Source organism: Ranitomeya imitator, chromosome 6, assembly GCF_032444005.1.
Source record: "Ranitomeya imitator isolate aRanImi1 chromosome 6, aRanImi1.pri, whole genome shotgun sequence".
In the NCBI taxonomy this organism is placed as follows: Eukaryota; Metazoa; Chordata; class Amphibia; order Anura; family Dendrobatidae; genus Ranitomeya; species Ranitomeya imitator.
This window is the reverse complement of record NC_091287.1, coordinates 94,017,606-94,044,512: the sequence shown is the minus strand read 5'-3', so window position 1 is coordinate 94,044,512 and position 26,907 is coordinate 94,017,606. Positions and strand designations below refer to the sequence as shown.

Sequence of the window (26,907 nt, the reverse complement as noted above, 5' to 3'; positions counted from 1 at the left end):
GATGCCTGATCCACAGGCAGAATATATCAGGCACTGCATGTATGACTGAAGACATGTATGCTTGACTCTAAAGCTCCGGGGCATTTCAGAGATAATTCTAGCTTAATAGGTGTCCGGGGACCAAGCCAAGTTGAGTAGTCTGGTCCTCGGATTCTTCTCCTCGCCCACTGTCAATGTCTGATAGGTCTCTCTCTGCACCCACACACCGAGATACCGGTCTCCTGGAGAGTGGGTGGGGAGAAGCTGCGGAGGACCAGACTTCTCTCCTAGTCTCTTGTGTGGCTTGGTCCCAGTCAGCTTCTAATGCATGTTTTTACTGAAACACCGGTTTCAGGTCACCTCAGTGACACAATATAAATAGGAGGGACAGACATCTTTTTTTCATTTCAATAGCTGTAGCAAAACAAGAGAAAATCATGCTGAAAATCATACAAGACAAAAAGCCATCACTCCAGTTCCTCACAAGCTACAACACACCAATTTATTTTCTTTCTTTGGTAATTCAAAGACATTTTCATCACAGTAAAATCAATAATATATTTTTTTATTTGTTCGGTTACAGGTGCAAACATGTTTGTATCACTGTCACCCATGGGACCAACAAGCTTCCTTTCATGTAATTCCAAGATAATAGTTATTTATACAAACTAGCACATGCAATTAAACCAATCAGATCTCAGCTACTATTTATAAGTGCAATTAGAATAAAAGCTGTCACCTGATTGGTTGTTATAGTCACCATTTGCACCATATTAATAAATTCCCATTGTTGTAAAGTCTCCTAGGCTCCTGTCACAAATATGGCAGGAACATAAAAAGGTATTGCCTACAATAACCAGCTATAATTTCTTTCTATTACATCTATACTCTCCCGTTACCGTTCCAATGCCCTAACCTAGCTAATATTGTCAAAATTGGATTTTGTTTTGTTCTATATCTTCGCCTATAGGTGTTGATGAATAAACAGTCTCAGGCCGTGATTTGTAACCTGCACTTAATCAGAAAGTTTATGCTATAGGTAAAATACAGCATCAGGGGGATAAAAAACTTGTAACATTTCTAAATCATTATGTAACTTCTTTTCTGGTTATTAAAATTATAACTAAGTGTTGCTAATTATCTGAATCAAAGGGGTTCTTTAGAAATAAAAAAAAACTTGGAAATGTCATTGTAAATACACAATCATTTTGTCTAAGGTGATAAGTACAGTTAAAATTCCCACCATCTTGTGATACTGACAGAAATCTAAACTAAAACATTAATAGGATGAGTTCCTGAGAGCATGTGCAGGAGAGAGCTGCACTACTGTGATCTGAAGATAGCCTATACCATGTGCTGTCAAGTTATCGCCAGGCCACTAAAGCAGTTTAGAATTCGGATAGGAAGTACAGCTGTGTGAGCAACAACTTTTTACCTCAACACCCCTGGTATCTCCAGTATTAAATCAGATAGACAGGGTGGACAGCAATGTGAGCAGCCTCTTCTTCCCTCAGCACCCCTGGTATCTCCAGTATTAGATCAGATAGAGGGGATGGACAGCAGTGTGAGCAGCCTCTTCGTATCTCAGCACTCCTGGAATCTCCAGTATTAGATCAGATAGAGGGGATGGACAGCAGTGTGAGCAGCCTCTTCTTCCCTCAGCACCCTGGTATCTCCAGTATTAGATAAGATAGAGGGGATGGACAGCAGTGTGAGCAGCCTCTTCTTACCTCAGCACTCCTGGAATCTCCAGTATTAGATCAGATAGACAGGATGGACAGCAGTGTGAGCAGCCTCTTCTTACCTGAGCACCTCTGGTACCTCCAGGATTAGATCAGATAGACAGAGTGGACTGCAGTGTGAGCAGCCTCTTCTTACCTCAGCACCCCTGGTATCTCCAGTATTAGATCAGATAGAGGGGATGGACAGCAGTGTGAGCAGCCTCTTCGTATCTCAGCACTCCTGGAATCTCCAGTATTAGATCAGATAGAGGGGATGGACAGCAGTGTGAGCAGCCTCTTCTTCCCTCAGCACCCTGGTATCTCCAGTATTAGATAAGATAGAGGGGATGGACAGCAGTGTGAGCAGCCTCTTCTTACCTCAGCACTCCTGGAATCTCCAGTATTAGATCAGATAGACAGGATGGACAGCAGTGTGAGCAGCCTCTTCTTACCTGAGCACCTCTGGTACCTCCAGGATTAGATCAGATAGACAGGGTGGACTGCAGTGTGAGCAGCCTCTTCTTACCTCAGCACACCTGGAATCTCCAGTATTAGATCAGATAGACAAGGAGGACAGCAGTGTGAGCAGCCTCTTCTTACCTGAGCACCTCTGGTACCTCCAGGATTAGATCAGATAGACAGGGTGGACTGCAGTGTGAGCAGCCTCTTCTTACCTCAGCACTGCTGGTAATTCCAGTATTAGATGAGATAGACATAGACAGCAGTGTGAGTAGCCTCTTATTGCCTTAGCACCCCTAATATCTTCAGCATTAGATTAGAAAATCTACTTGGAACTACACATAAGGAGAGAAAGACAGAGCTCCCTGTTGCACAAGCTCATAGGCACCTGTCTTATTAACATTCTAGGAGAGGTTTTGGTCAGTCAGTATAACAAAGCGGAGGCCATTTTAATTTTATAGTGATTCCCTTCGAAAACCCCACATAAAACATTAATGGGACAATCTATATTGAGTATGTGTATGTATTATTTATCGAGCCATCCCTAGTATACAGGTTAATCACCCATATATTGCGCCTGTACCCCTAACATGATGCAAAATTGGAACAATCCAGACAATACACAGGTGGCATATAACAGGTGGCAAACATACAAAATGGCTTTTCCTTCCTATATAGTAATGCCTCTCTTGATGGTTATACATATGAGAAATATTCTTTAGGGGTAACCTGGTGCAAAACAATTGCAAATTTCTATGGAGGACACATTTTCATAGACATTGCAAATAGCTTGAAAAAAAGTGCAGGTTCTTGGATTCTACAGTTGTAGTTTGCACTAGGTTACCACCAATTCCTTGCTAATGCAATGTGCACACAATGTTTTTTTTCAGGTGGATTGCGCCATGGAATCAAAACATGTCCAAAAGAAATGAACATAAGCATTTGTATGTAAAAATGACTTGATGTGCATATGTTCATATAGTTTAATGTCTTCTAACCACTTCGGGTTTATAAAAATGCCAAGCAGTTAGAAGAAGTCGCATGTCAATTCTTTCTGCATTTTCCGCTAGGAAGACGCTCTCTATTTTACAATACAGGTCAACAGGAAAGCTCAAAACATGCCTGGAAGATGACTTGGCGTTGTTTTGAGCTTTTTGTCATTGTTTTTGATTAAAAAAAGGTAATTACTTCTTCATTATTCAATGGAGTGAAAAAAACGATTGAAAAATTATAGTAGAAAAGACTTCACAAAAACAATGGGAAAACCCTCCAAAAAAACAATGACTGAAAAAAGTGTCCGAAAAACGCTCACGAAACGCCAAAAAAAATGACACAAACGAAGCTTCAGGAAAACAAAAACATTTTGATCATCTTCTGCTTGAAAAAGTGGTTGGGTTTTCCTGAGTTTAAAACACGTCATGTGCACACAGCGCACCGGTGTGTGTGCACAGAGCATTTTTGCTGAGTTTCCGGGGCAGAAACTGAGTGGATCTCCAAGTTTTTGAGGAGTTTTGAGATTTGGAGGAGAATTTGGAGAATTTCAGTTCAATTTCTGCTCTAAAATCTCCTTGAAAAACATTGTGTGCACATATCCTAAGAAATAACAGCTTACTATGAGTATTGGTTGATCCAGACTCCACCTTATGCCCTTATAGTAGTGGAATTGGACTATACAAGTTTAGTATTGCATCTTTCACCTACAAAATGACAAAAACACAAAATGATGTTGCAATAAGTACAAAACAAAGTTTTACCAAAGTGCTCAATGATTCAGATTTTTTCCTCACACTCCACTCTCTGTTCTCCAAACATCTCCCAAAATTCCCAGTTTGTTCTACACAGGAAAGGGACCCATATTGATGGTCATAAACCATTAAATTCAGAAAATAATACAAGGCAATGAGATTAAGTAGCCGATTAGTGACAGTCAGTTATAGAAATAAGACTTATTTCTGAATCCTTGAATCATGTCACTATTGAGCTGAAAAGTGGCAAATCTTGGGCATAATTGTTAAGTAGATGCAAAAATCCAAGAATGTAGTAAATTTTCTCAAATGAATGCAATAAGATGAAACATGGTCAACGGAAACCTGAGTTAACTTGTCGATTTGAAACACATAGGTAATGTATTATTATTTATTATTATTAAGTTGAAGGCTCACAATGTCTCTGCTGTGCTCTGTGTATAGATACATTTTCTATCCTCCAGGAAGAAAAAAAACTGGTTTTCTAATGCCACCTATTGGCGGTAACAATGTTCTTTATCAATGCCCATGCCTGGTAAGAGTCTTGCTATACATCTGGGGATATTTATTCAAACTAGATTCTTCTCCAGAAGGAAAATACACCCATTGACATTCAGTGGCTTTGGGTTTCCCATTCCTCATCAGTGGATTGGCCTTTGACAGAGGTCTTGGGGGGTAAAGTTTCTCTCCATGGATTATGGGAGATGGCATTGGAAGAAAACGGTATGTGAAGTTAGTTGTCAGTCTTTACAGGGAAAAACAGTACAACCTAGACCTGTGCATGGATGGAATCACCCCATTCATTTACAAAGCTATGCAGAATTCCATAACACAAGCAAATTTCAGATGGTTATGAATTGTCCATTTTAAATAGTAAGGCCAGGAAGATTTAAGTCAAAAGGATGGTTGTCCTACCACATACTGCTGTCTGGACTACAGGACACAACATTTTATGTAGACCAAGCCTATAATTCAATATTCTCTTATTTGCCCTTTTTCTGTCTCCAAGAGATTATGCAGGAAAATAGGCTCTGCTTACATCTGTGTTATGGCTTTTGTTTGTAATGGATACCACAACGCCATGCCGGATCATCACACAATGGACACTTATAATAGGGTTGACTAGGATCCACTGAGATGTCCATTATTTTGTTGAAAAATATAATGCTGGAAAAGGGGATTCCCGTAAAAAACATGTCACCTATCAGTAGGATACATGATATATTGTCGGAGGGGGACAGCCTGCATGGTTCTCTATTAATCATGAGAACGGGTGACTATAAGTTCCTTTTATGAAAGTAGCATTAGTGAGCATGTACGACCACCTCTCCATTCACTACCTATATAGCAGTGTTGGTCGCATATGATCACTAAAGTTGTATTCTTACAAGGGACCATGAAACCACAGATTTTAGGATGGGGAAGTGATCAGCAGCCAAAACCTCATGGATCAATCGTCTATCATCTGCTATACTGATATGTGATAAATGTCTATGGGATGACTCAAATACAACAAAATCTGAAACAGAGCCTGTGATGCAGATGTGAACATAGCCTTAATAAAATACTTTCCAATAAGGTTCTATTCTCATCTGCATTTTGGATTCTGTATTTGTACCAAGGTGTCCAAAGACATAAGCAGCGATGGAGGCATCCAACACCAATGGAAGCAAAGCCTTAATTACCGGTTGGAATCATAAATCATCACTCCCATGTACAACAGTATACAATTATTTATTAGACAAAATCACCAGCAATACATAACTAGCGCTTGCATATACAGATGTAGCAGTGCTGAATTTGTAATTTTTCTTTTAAGTATTTGGGGCTGTTTTCTTACTACATTGTGATGGGATAAAGCAGTAGGTTTAGCTTCAGTTCCATTAGAATCTCAGGTAGAATATCATAAAGTCACGATGAGAAGAGCCAAATGACAAACTAAGCTCTGCTATTTCTGTAGTACATTTCTATGTAACAGACACACTTGACTCTCTGGGGGTGAAATGGGATTTTGAGCTGAAGATCAAGACATAAAAAGTATATACATATTGTGCAAATCACATGAATTGCAATTAAAGGTGCTTGGTCCATATGGCGGCAAGTATGGGGATATATATAATTGCTATGGCCTTTTGGTTTGGTGCTCCCGCAAACATGATTAACACTCATGGCCGCCTGTGACTGCGAATGAAGGTCAACAGTCTTAAACGCACTGTTAATTGTAAATGCTATGCAATGGCAACCTGTATAGCAGTACAGACTGACACAAGTCAGCTTGTTGGTTTAGCATAAAAAACAGACATGCCTGAGCCGCAAAGTATACATATGTCAAACTGTCAAGCTACAAAATTGAGAAAACTCAGACGCATATAGAACAGCTGAACCTTATTTTTTTTTCCTTTTGATTAAAAAAAAGAAAAAAAAATGCAACTGAATTTTAACTGAGGAAACAGAACCAAACCATAAAGCTTGATTCCAATCAAAGGTAACATAAAATGCGATGCTTGTGTTACCATTAGTGCTTATGTTCATATAATTTCACTTATGTTCTCTCCATAAAATAAGAAAAAGAAAAAAAAACAAGAAAAAAAAAATCTAACTAAATTAGCACCCTGGGGCATTTTAAAGGTATAGAATATTCTTTTTTTTTTTACACACGGTGTACTAATATATATGCTCCATTTTTATAAAAGGCTATCTGATTTCCCATAAAATGTAGAAAAGCAATAAAAAAGAAAGCATTGGACTAAACGATTTAAAAGTAAATGCTCGCTTAAAAATATATATGCATATATATATATATATATTTATATATAATGTATAAAAAGGCCTGTACATTGTTTTGGTTGACTGGGTTAAATTAAAGAACGTACAGTGCACGCTAGACCTGGACTCGGGTTGTGTTGGGTGTATTACAGTTCTACACACTATACATTGAATTTTGAAAATATTTTTAAATAAAGATCTGACTTCTTAATGACAAGATTTTCGTGGTAAATGGCTACAGACTTATGGTACTGGGCAGTGCAATTATCTATGGGGTAAATGTTTGGTGGAAAAAAAATTAAGGCAAATAGGTTTTCCTTTGCATTTGGTGGGAAGAATGAGAAAAAAAATAATGAAGACTGCACCTTTTATCATTTCCTTCTGTATTCCAAATTAAATAATGTGGAAAGTTAATTTGTCTTCAGGTAATGATCTCATGCATGGAGACTGTATGGAAGATGCATGGGGACTGTATGGAAGCACGAAAAGTTCTTTGGGCTCTACACTACAGGTAAAATAGGCACTCTATGCACCTGTGTATGGTGATTCACATGGCATTAAAGAGTAGCTCAGTAATACTACTCCATACTCAATGGAATATGTTCCCCACGTCAGACATAGTATTACTGAGCTGTTCTCCAGCACTTTCTCCAAAGTGAACATGTCACCAATAAAATGCAGACCAATCTGCAGGCAACATGTCATACAACTGGGGAGCTGAGGAGATTGATATATAGTTGTGTGATAAATAAACTAGTATAACCTGTGTTTTCATTTTTTAAAATCTACTCTTTCTGGTATTTTTGGTCAAGGGGGTGGTCCTATCAGTGACAGCTGTCAATCACTGGTGAGACCACCCACAAGACAGAAAATCCCCAAAAGAGCAGAGGTTTAAATGACAAAAACACAAGAATATACTGAATCTTTTCTCACAAAATGATTTATCACTATCTACTATCTACTCATCTCCTCCTGCATGAAGCCTACAGATTCGACTGCAGTTTCATGGCGACAGGTTTCCTTTAATGCCATCTTGTGCATTATTTACGATATTCATAAAAAACTAAAACCAACACAAACTCATGGAGCTTCATATATAAAGTGTCCTATTCACCATAGCAACCAAAAAATTAATAGTTTAGCTTCTGTACATTAGTCAGAAAATGAAAGGTGGACGCTAGGTGCTATGGGCCAGAAGTTCCATGTTTTAGAAGGTCATTTTGATGTATTGTTTTGAGAACTAATTAGATGTTAGATTTTTAGTAAATTGTTCTGTAAGTTCATTGATGGTTGGGTGCTACAGGTAGCCATACTGTTTTAATGAATTTCCCATTATTGTATGATATAAGGTACTAGAACGCTAACAGACGTTTTAAGAACATATATAGGTAGTCGATTGCAATCCCAATAATTCATATAGGCCTGAACATTCAAGATGCCTTCTCATGTATAAAGTAGTAGACAGTAAGAGGTGAATAATTCATTAAAGGGAACCTGTCAGGTAAATTGGCTGCAGCTGCACCCTTGGCACTGACTGATGGCCGCCCCTATCGCTGAGCCTGCTGTCAGACAGTGCTGGGATGAGGTTACAACCACCACTCTCTACATCCAGAGCGGTGACCAAAACCGTAACCGTGGCGGTGCCACCTCTATGAGTCAGCAGGGCTCCCGACTCCGCAAGGTGTCAAAACGCTATTAACCTGCAGATTAACACCATATGGTTAATAGCATTATTTTACATGACAGGTTCCCTTTAACATACATGATGGGACTGATTTATCAACACTATTTTGGGCCTTATATGACAGCTTCATGTAGGCGATGAATACAAAGACAAGATTTCTCAAACATTGGAATCAGAATGGAAAATGTTTTCTTGAGTCCCTAAATAGGCCTAACTCCTCGATAAATATGGTGTACACCACCACCAACAGTTTTTATATATCTCCTAAACCAGGTTTTCATACATAAATTGTTGATAAACCTGTCCCCAAGGGCCTCATTCTTGAGAATGCAGTAGAACAAAAAACTTGTTGCTCATACTTGGTTTTCATGTAACAGTTGACCTCATGATGCCCATGATTTTATATAGATAACAATTATTTATAATTTTTTATTAGCAATATAATTAATATACGGTACCTGCAGTATTCATTCTGAAATGTAAAGAATAGCTTACTGGAAATGTAACAGCTCGTGTTGTAATTGCTTGAAACAATGCTACATGGAAGAAGGGTTCCATTACTGCAAACAGTCATTTTGTGGTGCAAATAAATATTTGATTATTTTACAAAAATTTGTTCAGAAACTGATTCCAATTTTATTGGACATATCCTCCTAACTATTGGATCTGTTCCACAAAATGGCTACTTGCAATCTGATAAATTAAAACGTATATTATATTAGTTTGGTGCAACCCCCGAATTTGGTCTTTGAGCAGAAATGGCTGTTAACCTTTTTTATATATTTTTTAAAGAACAAATGGTTCAGGTGTGTAGAACAATGAGAAAAATTTAACAAAAAAAAACAAAAAACAATGTAGCTATGTACATATATGCGGCAGTTCATAAACTAATACATTGTACCAGAACACTGAGAAAGCATCACGCATTTCCCAAAACTGCATGATAATAATGTAATAAATCCCTTTTCTTAGACATAAAAAGACAAAACAATGAATACTATAAAAAAGGGTAGGTATGGTCTTTCAATGAATGAAGAGACTTCCAGGTTTCAAATAAAGTTGAAAAAAGTTCATAAAAATGGAAGATCTGATTTAATACCAAACTCCCGGAGGCAGTTCTTGAACCCATTGTTTCAGAGAATGGGATTTATGTCTGTTCTGTGGTTGGCAAGAGGGTTTAGAGAGGAGCTTCCAACCATATCACTGACTGAAGAGGAAGTCGTAATGGTGTTATGTTGGATCACTTGCTGCTGGGAGCAGGCAGGAACTGGGCTCTCGGGTGGGCTGTTCTCAGGACCTGGGTAAGACATTGGCACAACATTTTATTATAATTTACTACATTCCAAATAAATTAGAATAACAGGCTGAAGCTTGTCACATGAGCAGCACAGTTTATTATAAGGTATTGACTCTTATTACAGATGAGCCATTGAGCTGTGGTGAGCTCATCGAAAGCCTTGTACATTAAACCCTCAATGCAGTCTCAGTCAGAGGCCTTGGTGTCTAATGAAACTCCTAGTATAGGCGGAGTCTTCCTCCTTCAAATTTTCCGCATTAGAGCAATTGTGTCTAATATGAATTATATTATTAAATGGGGGATGAGTGAGTACAGTCACCTTATTCAGTATATCGCAAGCAACATATATTAGTAAGCTCCATCATATACAAAAAGGGGCACGGTACACTTAAATGATGGAAGCAAAAAATCGGAACTAGTGTTAAGCAAAATGCCTAGGTCCAGTGGCCACATCGGTACTCTGTGGCATCTTCCACAGACAGCTGTAAACTTCCTTCAACCTGCCAGCATCCTCGGCACCTCTCCTAATTAGTAGGCACCCACGATGTCATCAGATTGTCAACAGAATGTCGGCAGATAGAAGGGAGTTTGTAGTGCTCTGGTCCAGCTGCCACAGACTACTAACGTGGCTACCGGACCAAGGTCCTGTAAATCATTTTGCTCAATAGAAATGCCACCAAAATAAGTTGCCATTCCATTTCTCAGCTAAAAATATAAATATCAGAATTTCTAGCCTCATGAAAATCTTGGACGAGCTCATAGTGTTTACAGCTGGAGCTCAACATCAACGTATTGTAAAGGAACATCTTAGATATTGGAATTAAAATAACAATAGTCATGGTCAGGAGTATGTTTGGTGTCCGTGTTGTATGTGTGCAGTGTATTGCTATCTTTATTACATAATATTGTTTGACTGACACTCATAAAAGCTGATTTGTATTTGTTTTTAAAACACACCAAATCATGAAGGTGTTATATATTACATAATAATCCAAATGGTGCATTGTCGGCACTGAAAATAAATACAGCTCAACCCACTTATAATATTCATCTGCACCATACAGAGATTGAAAGCAATTAACTCAATTATATAAGTATTTCTAATCTATGTAATTATAGATATATCTGAAAATAATTCCTATGGAGTATAGGGTGCTATAATAATGGTATAAGACACAGGAGTCCTCTCTGTGTGCCTGTATCAATTCCTGTGCAAAATATAATATGGCTATAAGGTATCTGTTTTCTGTCTACCATTTAAAGGATAGCGCCTCACCCTTTTAGCATTTGTTAATGCGTTAAAATCTTTGGTAGTATCAGTATATATGCCAGGAAATGTTTCCAATGTATATGCCAACAGTGCACCACAGACATGCAGCGTATCATGTCTTAGCTTTGCTTTGGGAACAAGTTCTGAAACATCAGATGCTGTAATGAATATCGGATGCCTACTTTATATATACACCGAGGAGGATAACACTCGCTAGAACTTATTACATACCAAATCTCCATGTCCTGGAGCAATTAATACAGTATATTCAGTCTTTTAGAGGTAAACAATCAACTGAGTTACAGAACAAGACTATATTAGAACATTTAACATCTTAGAACTGCATGTCTGGGTAAAGGTAACCTTCTTTATACACCTATATTGTGTTTATTCATTTTTATAATATCATACTGTATAATAAATAATACCTTTAACAATATAAAAACAACTGTACATACACAAATGACTAATTATATAAAAATATAATTAACTTAGGCTCTGTTCGCTTTAGTATTATGTTAATGAATATATTTCTAAATCGAAAGAAATTGAACAACTGTAAACATACAAAGGAAAATTACTCAGCGTTCAAAAATTCTCACTTGCTTGTAAGCAACAGACAGCAGATTGGCACATAGTTTTTAGCATCAGAGCATACTTAGAAAGAGTCAATTTCTGATATATTACCAAGGCCAAATTCAGATAACCATAAAGCAAAGTTCGAGTACAGACCACAATGTCCGGACCTGCCGTGGGTCTTCTGACCAGAAGTCAACAGCCTTACATATGCCGATGAGGCAGTTGAGTTGGGGTTGGGAGACCCATGACCGGTACTCGGAACATATTTCCTGGACACCTGATTTTGGGCTTAGAAATAACTAATAAAATAGTAGACAATATACTTTTTTTTCCCTTGAAAACAATTCTAACCAAGGGAGAAGTGAAAATGTATTGTTAATTAGTTTTACGTTGCCATTAATGATACTTAATACATTTAGTCTAACTATACACTTAATAATGTATCTGTAACAATTCTGTAAAATAAGGTTAATTCTTAAGTCACAGTCATGTGTTTCTTCTGTGAACTATACAAAGTTTTTTTTACATTTTTTACAATGATCATGGTAAAAACTGTGATTTTCCGACAATGTGTGAATAGGCCTTCACAGCTTTAAAGATGCACCGCTCTGAAATGCCTTTAGATTATTTCTACTAAATGTACATAGGTTTTTTAAAACCCTATCCACATGTATCGACTTGTGTAATTAAAGATTTTTGGATGTTTAATACGCATTTCCAATCTGCAACAGATCTGCCACGTCAGAGTGTTTTTTAATTACAATTGTTCACTTTGATTCTTTTAAACTTTGCTTAATTTTTAGTTTGAATGTGACTTTGACAAACAGTGCATCCTATAGGGTATGATGGTTAAGGATTATAAATATTAGCCTTTTTAATTTAGGGTTAATGTAACTGCTATAGTTTTCATTCCCTGTTGTCACAACATTGCCTATAATGGGTATGTGAGCAATCAGACCAAGAATTTATAAAGGATATATGCTGTATCTTTAAAAGAAACTGAACTTACCATGCACTGGGCAGCTTTTGAGTAGCAGTACTCATCCTGCATAAAATGGAAAATTCATTTTAAATGCTTTAAGCAGCTCTCCTGCACCTTTGCTTGTTACCTTAAATAAAGCTTGCAAGAAGGCCAAAGATGACATCATACAACCCAGGTTTTAAAAAAAATGTGATTGGCAAACTGCTGAGAAAATATTGTGCTAATATATGTGTAAAAGCCATTATGTAGTTATAAGACAGACATACACTAAAGGTACCTTCACACATAACGATATTGTTAACGATATCGTTGCTTTTTGTGACGTAGCAACGATATCGTTAATAAAATCGCTATGTGTGACAGCGACCAACGATCAGGCCCCTGCTGGGAGATCGTTGGTCGCTGAACAAAGTCCAGAACTTTATTTCGTCGCTGGATCTCCCGTGGACATCGCTGGATCGGCATGTGTGACACCGATCCAGCGATGTCTTCACTGGTAACCAGGGTAAACATCGGGTTACTAAGCGCAGGGCCGCGCTTAGTAACCCGATGTTTACCCTGGTTACCATCCTAAAAGTAAAAAAAACAAACAGTACATACTTACCTACCGCTGTCTGTCCCCGGCGCTCTGCTCTGCACTCCTCCTGTACTGGCTGTGAGCGTCGGTCAGCCGGAAAGCAGAGCGGTGACGTCACCGCTCTGCTTTCCGGCCGCTGTGCTCACACAGACAATACAGGAGGAGTGCAGAGCACAGCGCTGGAGGACAGACAGCGGTAGGTAAGTATGTAGTGTTTGTTTTTTTTACTTTTAGGATGGTAACCAGGGTAAACATCGGGTTACTAAGCGCGGCCCTGCGCTTAGTTACCCGATGTTTACCCTGGTTACCGGCATCGTTGGTCGCTGGAGAGCGGTCTGTGTGACAGCTCTCCAGCGACCAAACAGCGACGCTGCAGCGATCCGGATCGTTGTCGGTATCGCTGCAGCGTCGCTTAATGTGAAGGGGCCTTAAGACGTATTCTAGAAATGTATTTCTAACAGCAAGAACAATTAAAGAACCCTTTGCTGTTAATGGACCACTCAGACGATTTTATTTATTGTCCACTCTCTTAGTAATCAGTAATGTATGTGTAGAGAGTATATTTGAATACTGGTCGGTTGCCGTCTTCTGCCATTTTCAACGCCGCTCTGGCATCACATGGCTGCAGTTGCCACTTGCCATCTCACACAGCATCTTCTCAATTTAAGTCTCTAAGACTCAAAACACGTTTATTCTAGCCACACAGAAGATGCTGTGTAAGACGCGAGATCACAAATGCGGTCATGTGATGCCACAGCAGAGGTCAGTGGCGTTGAAAATGATGAGAAATAAAAATTTGCCAGAGTGCCCAATTATAACATCCTAAAAGATAAGTATGGAACTCAGGCCACGTTCACACGTTGAGTATTTGGTCAGTTTTTTACTCCAGTATTTGTAAGCCAAAACCAGGAGTGGGTGATAAATACAGAAGTGGTGACGTGTTTCTATTAAACCGTACTTTTTCCTCTGATTTTTCCACTCCTGGCTTTGACTTATATATAGTGATGTAAAATATTGACTAAATACTGATCGTGTGAACATGGCCAAAAAGTCCCGGTATGACATGCCTGTGGCTGAAACTTCCATTACGTCACACAGTAAAGTAGTGAAAGTAACAACAGACATGTTAACAAATAGGGCATTCTATTATACCCATCAGAGTTGTCACTGAATTTTCCCAGAGTCCTATTTCAAGATCATAATCTTGCCATAATTATATATATATATATACTGTGTATATATATATATATATATAATATTTATTTATATAGCACCATTAATTCCATGGTGCTGTACATGTGACACACAGGGTTATAGATATCGTTAACAGTAAACAAATTTACAGTGACAGACTGGTACAGAGGAGAGAGGACCCTGTCCTTGCGGACTTACAATCTTCAGGATAATGGGGAAGAGACAGGGGGTTGGTGTGCTGCAGCACTGGTGGTGGTGAGGCGGCAGCTCGGGTGGTCGTGGCAGCAGCTCGGGTGGTCGTGGCGGCAGCTCGGGTGGTCGGTGACGTGGTGGCAGCTCGGGTGGTCAGTGACATGGCCGCAGCTCAGGTGGTCGGTGACATGGCGGCAGCTCGGACGGTTGGTGAGGCGGCAGAATGGTTATTGCAGGCTGTAGGCTTTCCTGAAGAGATGGGTTTTCAGGTTCCATTTGAAGGATCCGAGGGTGGTGGATAATCGGACGTGTTGAGGCGTGGAATTCCAGAGGATGGGGGATATTTGGGAGAAATCTTGGAGGCGGTTGTGTGAGGAACGAATAAGTGTGGAGGAGAGTAGGAGGTCTTGGGAGGATCGAAGATTACGTGAGGGAAGATAGTGGGAGACTAGTTCAGAGATATAAGGAGAGGACAGGTTGTGGATGGCTTTGTAGATCAGTGTTAGTAGTTTGAACTGGATTCATTGGGGAATTGGGAGCCAGTGGAGGGATTTGCAGAGGGGTGAAGCAGGGGAGTAGCGAGGAGAGAGGTGGATTAGCTGAGCAGCAGAGTTGAGGACAGACTGGAGTGGTGCAAGGGAGTTAGCGGGGAGGCCACAGAGGAGGGTGTTGCAGTAATCGAGGCAGGAGATGATGAGGGCATGCACAAGAGTTTTAGTAGATTGTGGGCTGAGGAAGGGACGGATTCTGGCAATATTTTTGAGTTGGAGGCGACAGGAGGTGGCAAAGGTTTGGACGTGCGGTTTGAAGGACAGGGCAGAATCGAGAGTTACCCCGAGGCCGTTTACTCTAATAGTTCAGGTAGGGGGGATACGCGAGATGGGGGAAAGATGATGAGTTCGGTTTTGTCTCCATTGAGTTTTAGGAAGCGAGAGTTGAAGAAGGAGGATATGTCTGACAGACACTCCGGGACTCTGGACAGAAGAGAGGCGACATCTGAGCCAGAGAAGTAGATCTGAGTGTCGTCCGCATATAGGTGGTACTGGAAGCCATAAGACTTTATGAGTTGTCCTAGGCCAAGGGATATATATATATATATATACATACATACATATATACAGCACTGGCAAAATTTAAGAGACCACAACATCAGATCCCTGTCATAGGCAGTCCAATCTCCAGACCTGAACCACATTGAAAACCTCTGGAATGTAATCAAGAGGATGATGGATAGTCACAAGCCATCAAACAAAGAAGAACTGCTTACATTTTTGTGCCAGAAGCAATGTGAAAGACTGGTGGAAAGCATGCCATGAAAGCTGGGATTAAAAATTTTCTTGGCTACTCCACAAAATATTGATTTCTGAACTTTTCCTGAGTTAAAACTTTAGTATTGTTGTTTCTAAATAATTATGAACTTGTTTTCTTTGCATTATTTGAGGTTTGAAAGCACTGTTTTTTAATTTTGACCATTTCTCCTTTTCAGAAAAAAAAACGAAATATGTTGCTAGCAAATTCGGAGACATGTTGTCAGAAGTTTATATAATAAAAGAACAATTTACATTTTACTCAAAAATATACCTATAAAGAGAAAAATCAGACAAACTGACAATTTTGCAGTGGTCTCTTAATTTTTGCCAGAGCTGTATATATACTGTATATATATATATATATATATATATATATATATATATATATATATATGTATACTAGATTGTGGCCCGATTTTAACGCATCGGGTATTCTAGAATATGCATGTCCCCGTAGTATATGGACAATGATGATTCCAGAATTCGCGGCAGACTGTGCCCGTCGCTGATTGGTCGAGGCAACCTTTATGACATCATCGTCGCCATGGCAACCATTATGACATCATCGTCGCTGTGCCCGTTGCTGATTGGTCGAGGCCTGGCGGCCTCGACCAATCAGAGACGCGGGATTTCTACGTCGATGCTGTGCCGGTCTCTGATTGGTGGAGGCCTGGCGGCCTCGACCAGTCAGAGAGCTGGGATTTCCAGGACAGACAGACAGACAGAAAGACAGACAGACGGAAAAACCCTTAGACAATTATATATATAGATATATATATACTAGATTGTGGCCCGATTCTAACGCATCGGGTATTCTAGAATATGCATGTCCCCGTAGTATATGGACAATGATGATTCCAGAATTCGCGGCAGACTGTGCCCGTCGCTGATTGGTCGAGGCAACCTTTATGACATCATCGTCGCCATGGAAACCATTATGACATCTACGTCGATACTGTGCCCGTCGCTGAATCAGAAACGTGAGATGTCTACGTCCTTTATGACATCATCGTCGCTGTGCCCGTTGCTGATTGGTCGAGGCAACCTTTATGACATCATCGTCGCCATGGCAACCATTATGACATCTACGTCGGTACTGTGCCCGTCGCTGAATCAGAAACGTGAGATGTCTACGTCCTTTATGACATCATTGTCGCTGTGCCCGTTGCTGATTGGTCAAAGGCCTGGCAGCCTCGACCAATCAGAGACGCGGGATTTCCAGGACAGACAGACAGACAGACAGACAGACAGAAAAACCCTTAGACAATTATATATATAGATATATATATATATATATATATTTTATTTATTTTTTTTTTTTTTTCCTGGTGCAAATGCCTTTGCTCTCTTGAATCTGGCATTGGTATTTTTTTTGTTCCTTCACCACACAGTTCCTGAGATATGGTTCCATTTACCTACATGTAAATCTACTTTTAGCCAAATGGGTTTGGTCCTTAAATAAGTACTCCCATCAAATGTTTTATGGGAAAAATCTGTGTGATATGTAGATTAGTGTATATTACTATATTAATATACATATATGCTAGCCACCTATATTAATATACTCACCCATAGCCGTGTTCTCCGGTGATCAGTGCCACTCTGGTTCAGAGGCACGTGGCTGAAGTTACGACTCTCCGGATCACACAGGTCTCTTTGTATGAGCTGGAAGTTGGTTTTATACTGTAATCCTATGGAGCGTCAGAACAAGGCTCCATAGGCTTATATTGTAATAGCGACTTCTGGTCACACATAAACCGCAGTGTAAGTCAGCAAGTCAGAATAGCCATCATGTGACCCAGAAGAAGACAGGAGCAGTGCTGGAAAATGGAGAAGACAGCTACCTGTAAGTATACTAATATAGCCACACTACACTGCATATACATTCACACAGTTTAGCCTTAACAATTTTAATGGGAGTGCTTGTATAACTCTTTTCTATGGGAGTCTACTTGAGGACCAAGCCTGGTTGATTGAAAAAACCCTAGATTTATATACAGACAGAGGGGGCTACACCTCAGGAACCGAGAGGTGCTGGAACAAAAAATACACAATGCCAGCATCAGGGGAATGGTGGTATTTATTCCATGTACAAACAAAAATTACATGTTAATAGCAATAAATACCTTTTTCAAAATAAAAAAAAGAAATATTGAACTACAGAAGTTCACCCCCCTCCCGGCTAGAAACATTACTGTTGGAGGAGAAACCTGAAAAATATGGTGGTGTATAAGGGCACCGTTGCTCTATGACCCACACAATGCAGTGAGAACCAGGACTCTGTCCCAGGGGTCTGAAATGTGAATGAGACCATTCGTTACTGTATGTGACTGGTGCACAAATAGGACAATCAGAAGTCTGGGAAAGTTGTGTGACAACCATGTAGGAACTGTAATGTTTTGGTTGTCAACTACTTTATTAGGAAAAGACAAAGCCAGGATAATGCTAAATCCATTTTTTCTTCACAAGAGAACAGAAAACTAGCTGTTTATGATTTATCTCTGAGAGAAATGCTGAAAGGGAATAAATATATTATGGGGAAATTTATGAAACTGTTGAAATGAGAATCAGTTGCCCATAGCAACCAATCTCAGCACTGCTTTCGCTTCATATTCAGGTCTTGAAAAATGAAGGCTGTGCTGTGATTGGTTGCTATGGACAACAGAGATAGTTTTCTTTTTTCCATAAATCTCATTTAGAATCTGAATCAATGATGACTTTTATATCAGTGATGTTTCAGTGTATATTTGTTTTCCCAGTTAGGTCTGCACACAACTATATCTGCAGACACAATATATGTACTATCTATTGATCAATCCTGTCTTTGTGGGTAAGAAGATCACTTTTTCAATTACGGTAAATAGGTATTAATAATTACTGCCAATTGATTGTGTGCTTGTTTCTACAAAAACTGGACACCCAATTTCGCTGCTTTAGGTTACGTTCCCACGATAAGTTTTTGGTGAGTTTTTGATGCTTTGTATTTTTGCTACGTATTTTGTCTTATACTTCCAGCAAAGTGAATTGGATTTATGGAAACTCATGCCCAGTCTGATTTTTTTTTTTTTTTATACCGTGCATGTTTGAAATCTGCAGCATGTCAATTTCTCTTGCGGTACGCTGAGTCCAATGTGCAGATTTTACCCATAAAATTGCATTAGATGTGTAAAATCTGCAACTAAAAACACACAGGAGTTTTTAGTGTGTTTCCAATGTGCAAAAGCACTAAAATCTCATTTAATACCCACATGACTGTACCAATAAAATGTTGTAAAAGCCAAATGCCAGGAAGTATCAAAATCAAAACAACTTTATTTAAAACATAATATACCAAAAAGTGCCACTAGCTGTAGCGTCAAAAACACGATAAAAACGTGTAAAAAATGCACTAAAAACTCAGTAAAAAACACGTCACCTAACTGTGCTGAAATGCTGCAGAAAATCTACATTATCAAAACCTCACCAAAAATACTCATCATGGCAACATAGCCTAAATGAAATCTGTCATCTTCAGCATGTTGTATATACTGTATGCCAGGTGCATGTTATATAGAGGTGAGTTATTATGATTTATTTATATAGCACCATTAAGTCCATGGTGCTGTACATGAGAAAGGGGTTACATTATTATTAGGAGTTGATTATTATAGAGGTTGCTGGGATAAGGTATAAGGTTTAGTATAATTTGGATTTATTGAAACACGTGCTCACCTCTGGGCTTAGCAGTCAAGGGTATTGTCCAAGCATTGACGCACAATCTTCCCTGTGTAAGGAACACTCCCACTAACTTTGTTATTCAGTAAATATGTGTATATGCATGCAATGTAGTGTAAGTGTATTACTATGCTCACCTACCATCACCTGTCCAGTGCAGTTCTTCTCTGCTTCTGGCGGGGTCACACTGCGCTCTGTGTGACTAGGAAGTATCTTTTACAATGAAAGCGTATAGAGCTTCAGAACGACACTTCATCATAGGCTGTCAATGTAAAAGAGATTTTAACTATGGAACATAAAACGAGCCGAATAGTCGCAATTGCGGTGGCATCATTCGGAAGCAGAGAAGAACTGCACTGAACACTGGAGAGAGCAGCAATAGGTGAGTATATTAATACACTCCCACTACATTACGTGAGTGCTTCTTTATGTCCGATTTCACACATCCGCAAATCACACAAGTCTGAGTACGAACAGCAGTGTAGAGACTTGCTGTGAGTTTCCTTACCTGAACTCAACACCCTCATATATCCCAACAAGGCTGTGAAGTTCGGGTCAAGAAACCTCTCACTTCCTCCAGATGTATGTGGTTTGTCTGAAGGCAGGGAGAGTGATGACAGCACTGATTGTCCTCATGGACCTTTTGACATAACAATGTTATGGGATCCCCGGGAGAGCTAGTGCCGACACCGCTGGAACGGTATTGGCACTGGAGGTGAGTATATGTGTTATTATTATGAGGGGGAAGTATGAAGATTGAGAAGGAGTTGTCCGAGTAGTGGACAACCACTTTAACTTCTGGACTTGGATTGTGCTTTGCGAATATGTGAAGCCAGTTTAAGTGTGTAGTCAGAGAGAGCTGTTAGTCAGTGATTTGTACTACTACCTTGACGTAAAGATTCAGAATGAGCAGGAATTTCCAACAAACCTGTATATTCATATGCTTAGTGCCCCCCAGCTCTATAATATGATGCCCATCTTAAATGGGTGCATAATTCTTTTTTTTTTCCAAATGTTTTCCAACTTTTTCATATAAACATACATAAACCATAAGGACACACTGAACAAGAATAGTGAATAATTTCAGAATTATGGAATATATTATTCGCTTGGGTCCACTGAACACAGGGCTGATTTAATGACTGACTGATTTAACGATTGACTGTTAGTAATTTAGCAAAACAACTTTTCTATTTATGTGCATGATATTGAATTCCATACAATCGATGGCATAGGGAATAGAGAGAGCACCGACTCTAAGCAGTTAGATAGACACATGTTTGTGATGTCATGCTTTGACATTCTTGCACAGAAAGCAGGAAAGCAGATTAAAGAATTAGAAAAATAAATTACACCTTGCAGTAGGTTGGTTACAGATGGTCATAACTTGGCCCCATTTTACCATCTGTACAACGGCCACAATACCTTTCGCAGTGCTACTGAAATGAAACCTTGGAACCTATGAATGATTCAAGTTCTGTCTAGTAGAACCACGGTCTGGTTATTGCAGCTGTAATAAGGATGCTAATATGCAGAAGTGTTAAAGGGTTAACCCTGCTCTGGTCACTAATGCATGAGGGGCAGGTGACGTCGCATCTACTGATACCTGCTGGGATGTGTGCAGGTTTATGATACGTGTCGATCATGCACACATTTCTGCAGGTACCAGTAGATGTGATATCACCTGCCCTAGTCATCTCACCATGCAGATGTGAACAGGCTGAGATAATCATCTAAGGCCATCTGAAAGTCTTGTCTGTTGCTGTTGAAGAGTTTGGGCCTACTTTATAGAATGCAGTAATTGACAGCTGGAGAAATACTTAAATTCAGTAGGGTTCATGTATCAATCTGGGCAAGCTAGAGAAATAGTGCAATTATGTCAGAAAATATTGCATATAAAATGTGCTCTATAATTACTAAAATATTGCCCAATTTATAAATCAGAAAGGGCCCTTTCACACTGAGCTTTGTACCATTTTTGTTGGTCCTGTCGTGGCTTACTTCTCAACCCCCCACAAAACAGGATTCAGAGGGATGCACCAAGAGGACCATTGACTATTATGGAGTCAATATGTGCTCTGTCCTGCATAATTTTTGAGAGTGTATGCCTACTGGAGGGGGACACTCAGATGTAGTAGACTGCGTCTGAGTGTCCACCTCCAGTAACCGTACATGCCCGAAAATTATGCCCGTCAAAGCACACGTTGACTAAGTCAGCACCATTATAGTCAATGGCTCCATCAGCGCATAAACCCAAATCCTGTTTTGCGAGTGATTTTCGAATGTAAGCTGTGATAGGTCGAATGAATGTGGGGCAAGGCGCAGTGTGAAAGCATCCAAACAGTTATGCCAGTTATTTGCACCAATAATTACTGGATCTGTTATATAGAATCTTCTCCAGTTCAGAATTTGGAGGTAGTACTAGTTATGAAATGTTGCATTACTTTCTGGAGAGTTTTGCATTTACCAGAATTTTAATCAACATCTTGACAGAAGCATCAGTGTCAATGACATTTGTATACATGACTCCCGATATGTTTCCTGATCAACCTGGAGGAGTACTTCTGAATTTCAGAGATGGCAAAGGAAGGATTGTGCACTGCCAATCCAATACTAGGTTATAATGTAAAGAGTATGTCCAACATTGAACATTGTTCCACATTATACAGTATATAGAAATCGTATATACATAAAATGTTGGGCTCATTTGTAAAAACAGTGCATTACTATCTCATTGAAGTGCTGTAGAGCATTAGAATAATTACCTTTGTCATGAGTTATATCTAGTATTGCAGTCCATCCCTGTTTCATGAAAGAGAATTTGCCAAAAGAATGTAGCTGCCTCATCTGAGATCAGCATATATTAGGGACATAAATTGATTCCACCACTGTGGTCTTACTGGGCTTCTTGCTGTAGTTTTGAAATAATACACTTTTATCTGTTTCAGTTCTGCTTGTCCTCTCAATGTAGGAAAAGGAGAGGAACCGACTATAAAGTTCAGAATATGCACAAATAATACAAAGTATAAGCTTTATTAGACAAACAGGAAAGTAGCTGAAACGGCACCAGCACGGGAGGCGAGTATAGGTTTTTTAGATTATTGGGGCCAAACATTTAGATCAAGAAGCGATTGTCCAAGTAGTAGACAACCCCTTTAAGGCATATAGATGATCAAGAATTCAGACATATTCTGTGTACAGTAATATTAATTATCAGCAAGGTGTAATAACAAAATAGTGTGAACTGTACTCGATACAATAGAAGAATCAGGGGACACCCAACTGACCTTCTTCATAGTTTCGGCGTTGACCATGACGAAGGTTGTTTATTTTTTTGTTACTCGTGCGTATTCTGGACTTTATGGTCAGTTCCCCTCCTTTTCCTTCATTATTGATTACCGACTGTCTGGGCTTTAGTCATTACCATCCCACATAGATTGTAGTATGACACAATCTTATTTTTTAGGCTTCTCTTTACATTGCTATAATTGCACATGTGTGTCATACTCCTATGTTGTTCCCCTTGTGTTCTTTTGTATTGTTCTCGCAATGATAATCTCATGTTATTTAGTCCTCAATATTCGTGAGCTCTAGGTATCTCCATCCCCCACTATTGATTGGCAGCTTTCTGCTGTCAATACGTTTAGTGGGCATGCTAAGACAAAGCTCACCATTGAAAGGACTAGCAGAGCTTCAGCAGATAAAAATGGGACAATATCAAAATTACAGCAAGAATCCCAGTAAGTGACAGAGCACTGTAATCAAGGTCTCTATCTCTATGATGCATACAGATTGAAAAGCATAAACAAGGTGACAGATTCATAGGAAAAGAGCTGCAATATCGCACACAATCCAAAAACTGACGGGTTGCTGATCTTGAAAAAAGGCAGACCCTGTATCAAATTATGGACAGACCATTTAAGTAATGTAATATTTTTACAAAGTTACTCAAATTTAGATGTAGATTTGAAAAAGTTTAAAGTGGTGTTCAAAGATGGACATACACATTACTCAAGCACTGGATGACACATTATCAGCTGTATTAGCATCCTACAGTAATAATAGTAGAAATCTTTAAATGCTGATTTGCATTAAGCGGTAATACTTTAAGCTTTGCACTAAGTAATTGCAATATCCCAGGCCATATTTTGGTATTAGGAGCACATTGCAGGTTACAAATTAAGATCCCCTCTGCTTTGTGAAATGCGCTTTAATTACCCTGTTAGAATTGGAGAAGGCAATAGCATGCAGTATTTGAGGTAGAGGCACAGTTTATCTAAGTAACATTTATTTTTGCAGATTGCAGTATTATCCCATCACCTTGCGCTATTATGGAAATATTGTATACCACATGCAATCCACAGAATTAATGCTTCCTATATCACCATTTGCGTGCACCAAAGTTACTGCCAGTAATTTTCTGAGAGTATATGAAAAACATGTACTGCAGACACAGCAGAGGTTACTGGTCATAGGAAAATATTTTATTATACATTGGACTAGACATTACTTGCGGCCTATATCTATATACAGGGTGGGCCATTTATATGGATACACCTAAATAAAATGGGAATGGATGGGGATATCAATTTCCTGTTTGTGGCACATTAGTATATGAGAGGGGGAAAACTTTTCAAGATGGGTGGTGACCATGGAGGCCATTTTGAAGATGGCCATTTTGGATTCAACTTTATTTTTTTCAATGGGAAGAGGGTCATGTGACACATGAAACTTAGTGAGAATTTCACAAGAAAAACAATGGTGTGCTTGGTTTTAACGCAACTTTATTCTTTCATGAGTCATTGACAAGTTTATGACCGCTATAAAATATGTTCAAAGTGCTGCCCGTTGTGTTGGATTGTCAATGCAACCCTCTTCTCTCACTCTTGACACACTGATAGCAACACCGTAGAAGAAATGCTAGCACAGGCTTCCAGTATCCTTTATTTCAGATGCTGCACATCTCGTATCTTCACAGCATAGACAACTGCCTTACGATACAAGATGTGCAGCATTTGGAAAAAATAAAGTTGGATCCAAAATGGCTGCCATGGTCACCACCCATCTTGAAACATTTTCCCCTTCCCATACACTAATGTGCCACAAACAGGAAGTTGATATCACCAACCATTCCCATTTTATTTAGGTGTATCCTTATAAGTGCCCCACCATGTATATTAAACTATATATCTATAATATAAGTCAGTGGCTTGGAATTAGATTTGATTTCTGTTAAAGCTAGGAGTTATTCACATATTAAAGGTTTTGGTTAATATTAAGGCGGCATTGGGAGTTTATTAGATTGGAGTTAGGGATCTGTTCTAGATGTATGGAGCCGTTACATTGACACGCAGCATCCTCTGATGATGTACACAATTTCATGTGCAGTTGTATGATGCTCCATAGGGAGCCTCATATTTCTGATACCTCTGTGATATTATGGAACATGCCAGTTTTCTAGGCATGGACACAGTCAATAACTGGAAAATGCTCTGCAGATATAATATAATCCAGTACTTACTCAAGTATCCTTGTGATTCTTTCTGCATGGCAGTTATAGGACAGTCTTTATGTGTTAGCAATAGCTGTTTCAGTTGTGCTACCTCGTTTTTCAACATGGACACCTCATTCTGGAAAATAACAAAGCAAGAATTACTCAAAAACAGTAAAAAGTGTTTCCTTTCCTGACTTGCTCAGGGCAACTATAAATGTAAGGTCGGGGTCACACTTGCCAGTGCAATGAGAGAAACACACGTGAGTCTCTCGCCTCAATACCCGACACTGCCGCCAGCACTCGGGACTGGAGCGTTCAGCTGCATAGAAATACATGTAGCTACACGCTCCGGTCCCGAGTGCCGGCGGCAGTGCCGGGTATTGAGGCGAGAGACTCACGTGTGTTTCTCGCATTGCACTCGCAAGTGTGACCCCGGCCTAAAAATAACAAACACAATCCACGGACAGATTATTCTAATTTCAGAAACCCTTTAAGACTATGGGTAAAATGTATCATAGACTTTGTCCCAGAATAATGGTGCCAAAATTTGTAACTTGTAGTTTTCATACAGTTCTCACCATTATTTTTCAAATGGAAGTGATATAATAGGGGGACTGGCATTATACAGAACATAAAATGTACTACTTATGCCATAAATTATTCACATTTTACGGTGGAGGACCTGCAAATCTGCACATGGAGTAGTGCTACTGAAATGCAGTGGATGCACACGTTTATTAAGCTTATTGTATTCAGTCAGTCTAATTTTGCAGCTTATTTTTGTGGGATCCGCAGCAATACTGAACAAGCTGCTTTTGTGGATTTTTGCAGCAGATCTATTATTCTGCAGTCTGCACCATTTTTTAAGTTGTATGTGAATGACATAAAATACTCAGCTTATTTTTTTTAACTGTTAAATAACAAGAAAAAAAAACCTGTGCATAACTAATTACATGATCTTGAGTGACTGAATATGGCCTAAGGAAAGTGAAATATCCTTCAGTAGTATATATTAGGTGCTAGCTGGAGTTTGGTCCTGCCCTGCAATGAATATATCTGTCACTGGTATTTCAACAGTTATTGGGATCTATCTGGGATCATACAGCCAAGCTCCTGCACAACGAAAAGGATCAGAGACAACCCAGATTGGATTATTGCAGTTGTCTTTGTTGGTTGCAGCCCAGATCTGAGCATCATTTTACAATGTTCAGCTACCGGTGAAGATCATCACCATGTTAAGCTTATAGTATGTAATGTCAGCGTCCCTGCATAACTCCTCCTCTCCTCGGCAGGGAAGCGGACATGCTTACCCTCCCGGTTGCGCTCTTGTTGCAGGCATTCGTCATAGCGCTCATGTCCCCATGCCACGTACGCCTCACAGATCTCCAGGCAGCTTGCCTAGTAAGTGAGCACGCTTTCTGCTTTTTAAAGGGGTAGTACATGTACTGAAATTTCCCCAGGCAATAGCTGGGAGGCATCTGGTATTTAAGGCATCATCTCCGATAGGAAGGTGCCCGTTCAATATCTAGAACTTTAGTGTCTAGCTTGTCTTTCAGCAGCTAAGTCTGTTGTCAGGTCTTTTCTGTACCCAAACCTTCCCTTGGTTTGAACCCTGAACCTGTACTTTGTATCTGATCTTGTTTTATTGATACTTGTTTTCCCTGGGCTTGTCTGGCCTGGACCTGAACCCTGAAACTGTTGTGTCTGAAACAGTACCTATCTCTGAATCTGTTTGTGTCTGAAACAGGATCTATTCCTTAACCTTTTGTGTCTAAACCACGATCTATTCCTAAACCTGTGGTTTCTGAACCAGGACCTATTACTGTACCTGTTGTGCCTGAACCAGAAGCTATTCCTGAACCTCGTGTGTCTGAACCAGGATCTATTCCTGTACCTCTTGTATCTGAACCAGGACCTATTCCTGAACATCGTGTCTGAACCAGA

At 39.4% G+C, this 26,907-nt stretch overlaps 1 protein-coding gene across 3 annotated transcripts in view; it reads right to left on the bottom strand.

Annotated features, from left to right (window-relative positions):
* Nucleotides 1–5,619: 5,619 nt before the first annotated feature.
* Nucleotides 5,620–26,907, bottom strand: part of CREB5 (cAMP responsive element binding protein 5) — a 622,793-nt gene continuing 601,505 nt past the window's right edge. For 2 of the 3 annotated variants that reach the window (XM_069729919.1, XM_069729921.1), the window contains 2 exons: nt 24,991–25,099; nt 5,620–9,651 (listed from right to left, as the gene is read on the bottom strand). In XM_069729919.1, coding sequence (XP_069586020.1) covers nt 9,488–9,651; nt 24,991–25,099 — 273 coding nt within the window. In that variant the 3' untranslated portion in view covers nt 5,620–9,487. Of the gene's footprint in view, nt 9,652–12,509; nt 12,546–24,990; nt 25,100–26,907 lie in introns of all 3 variants that reach the window. The other variant, XM_069729920.1, reaches the window with a different exon arrangement.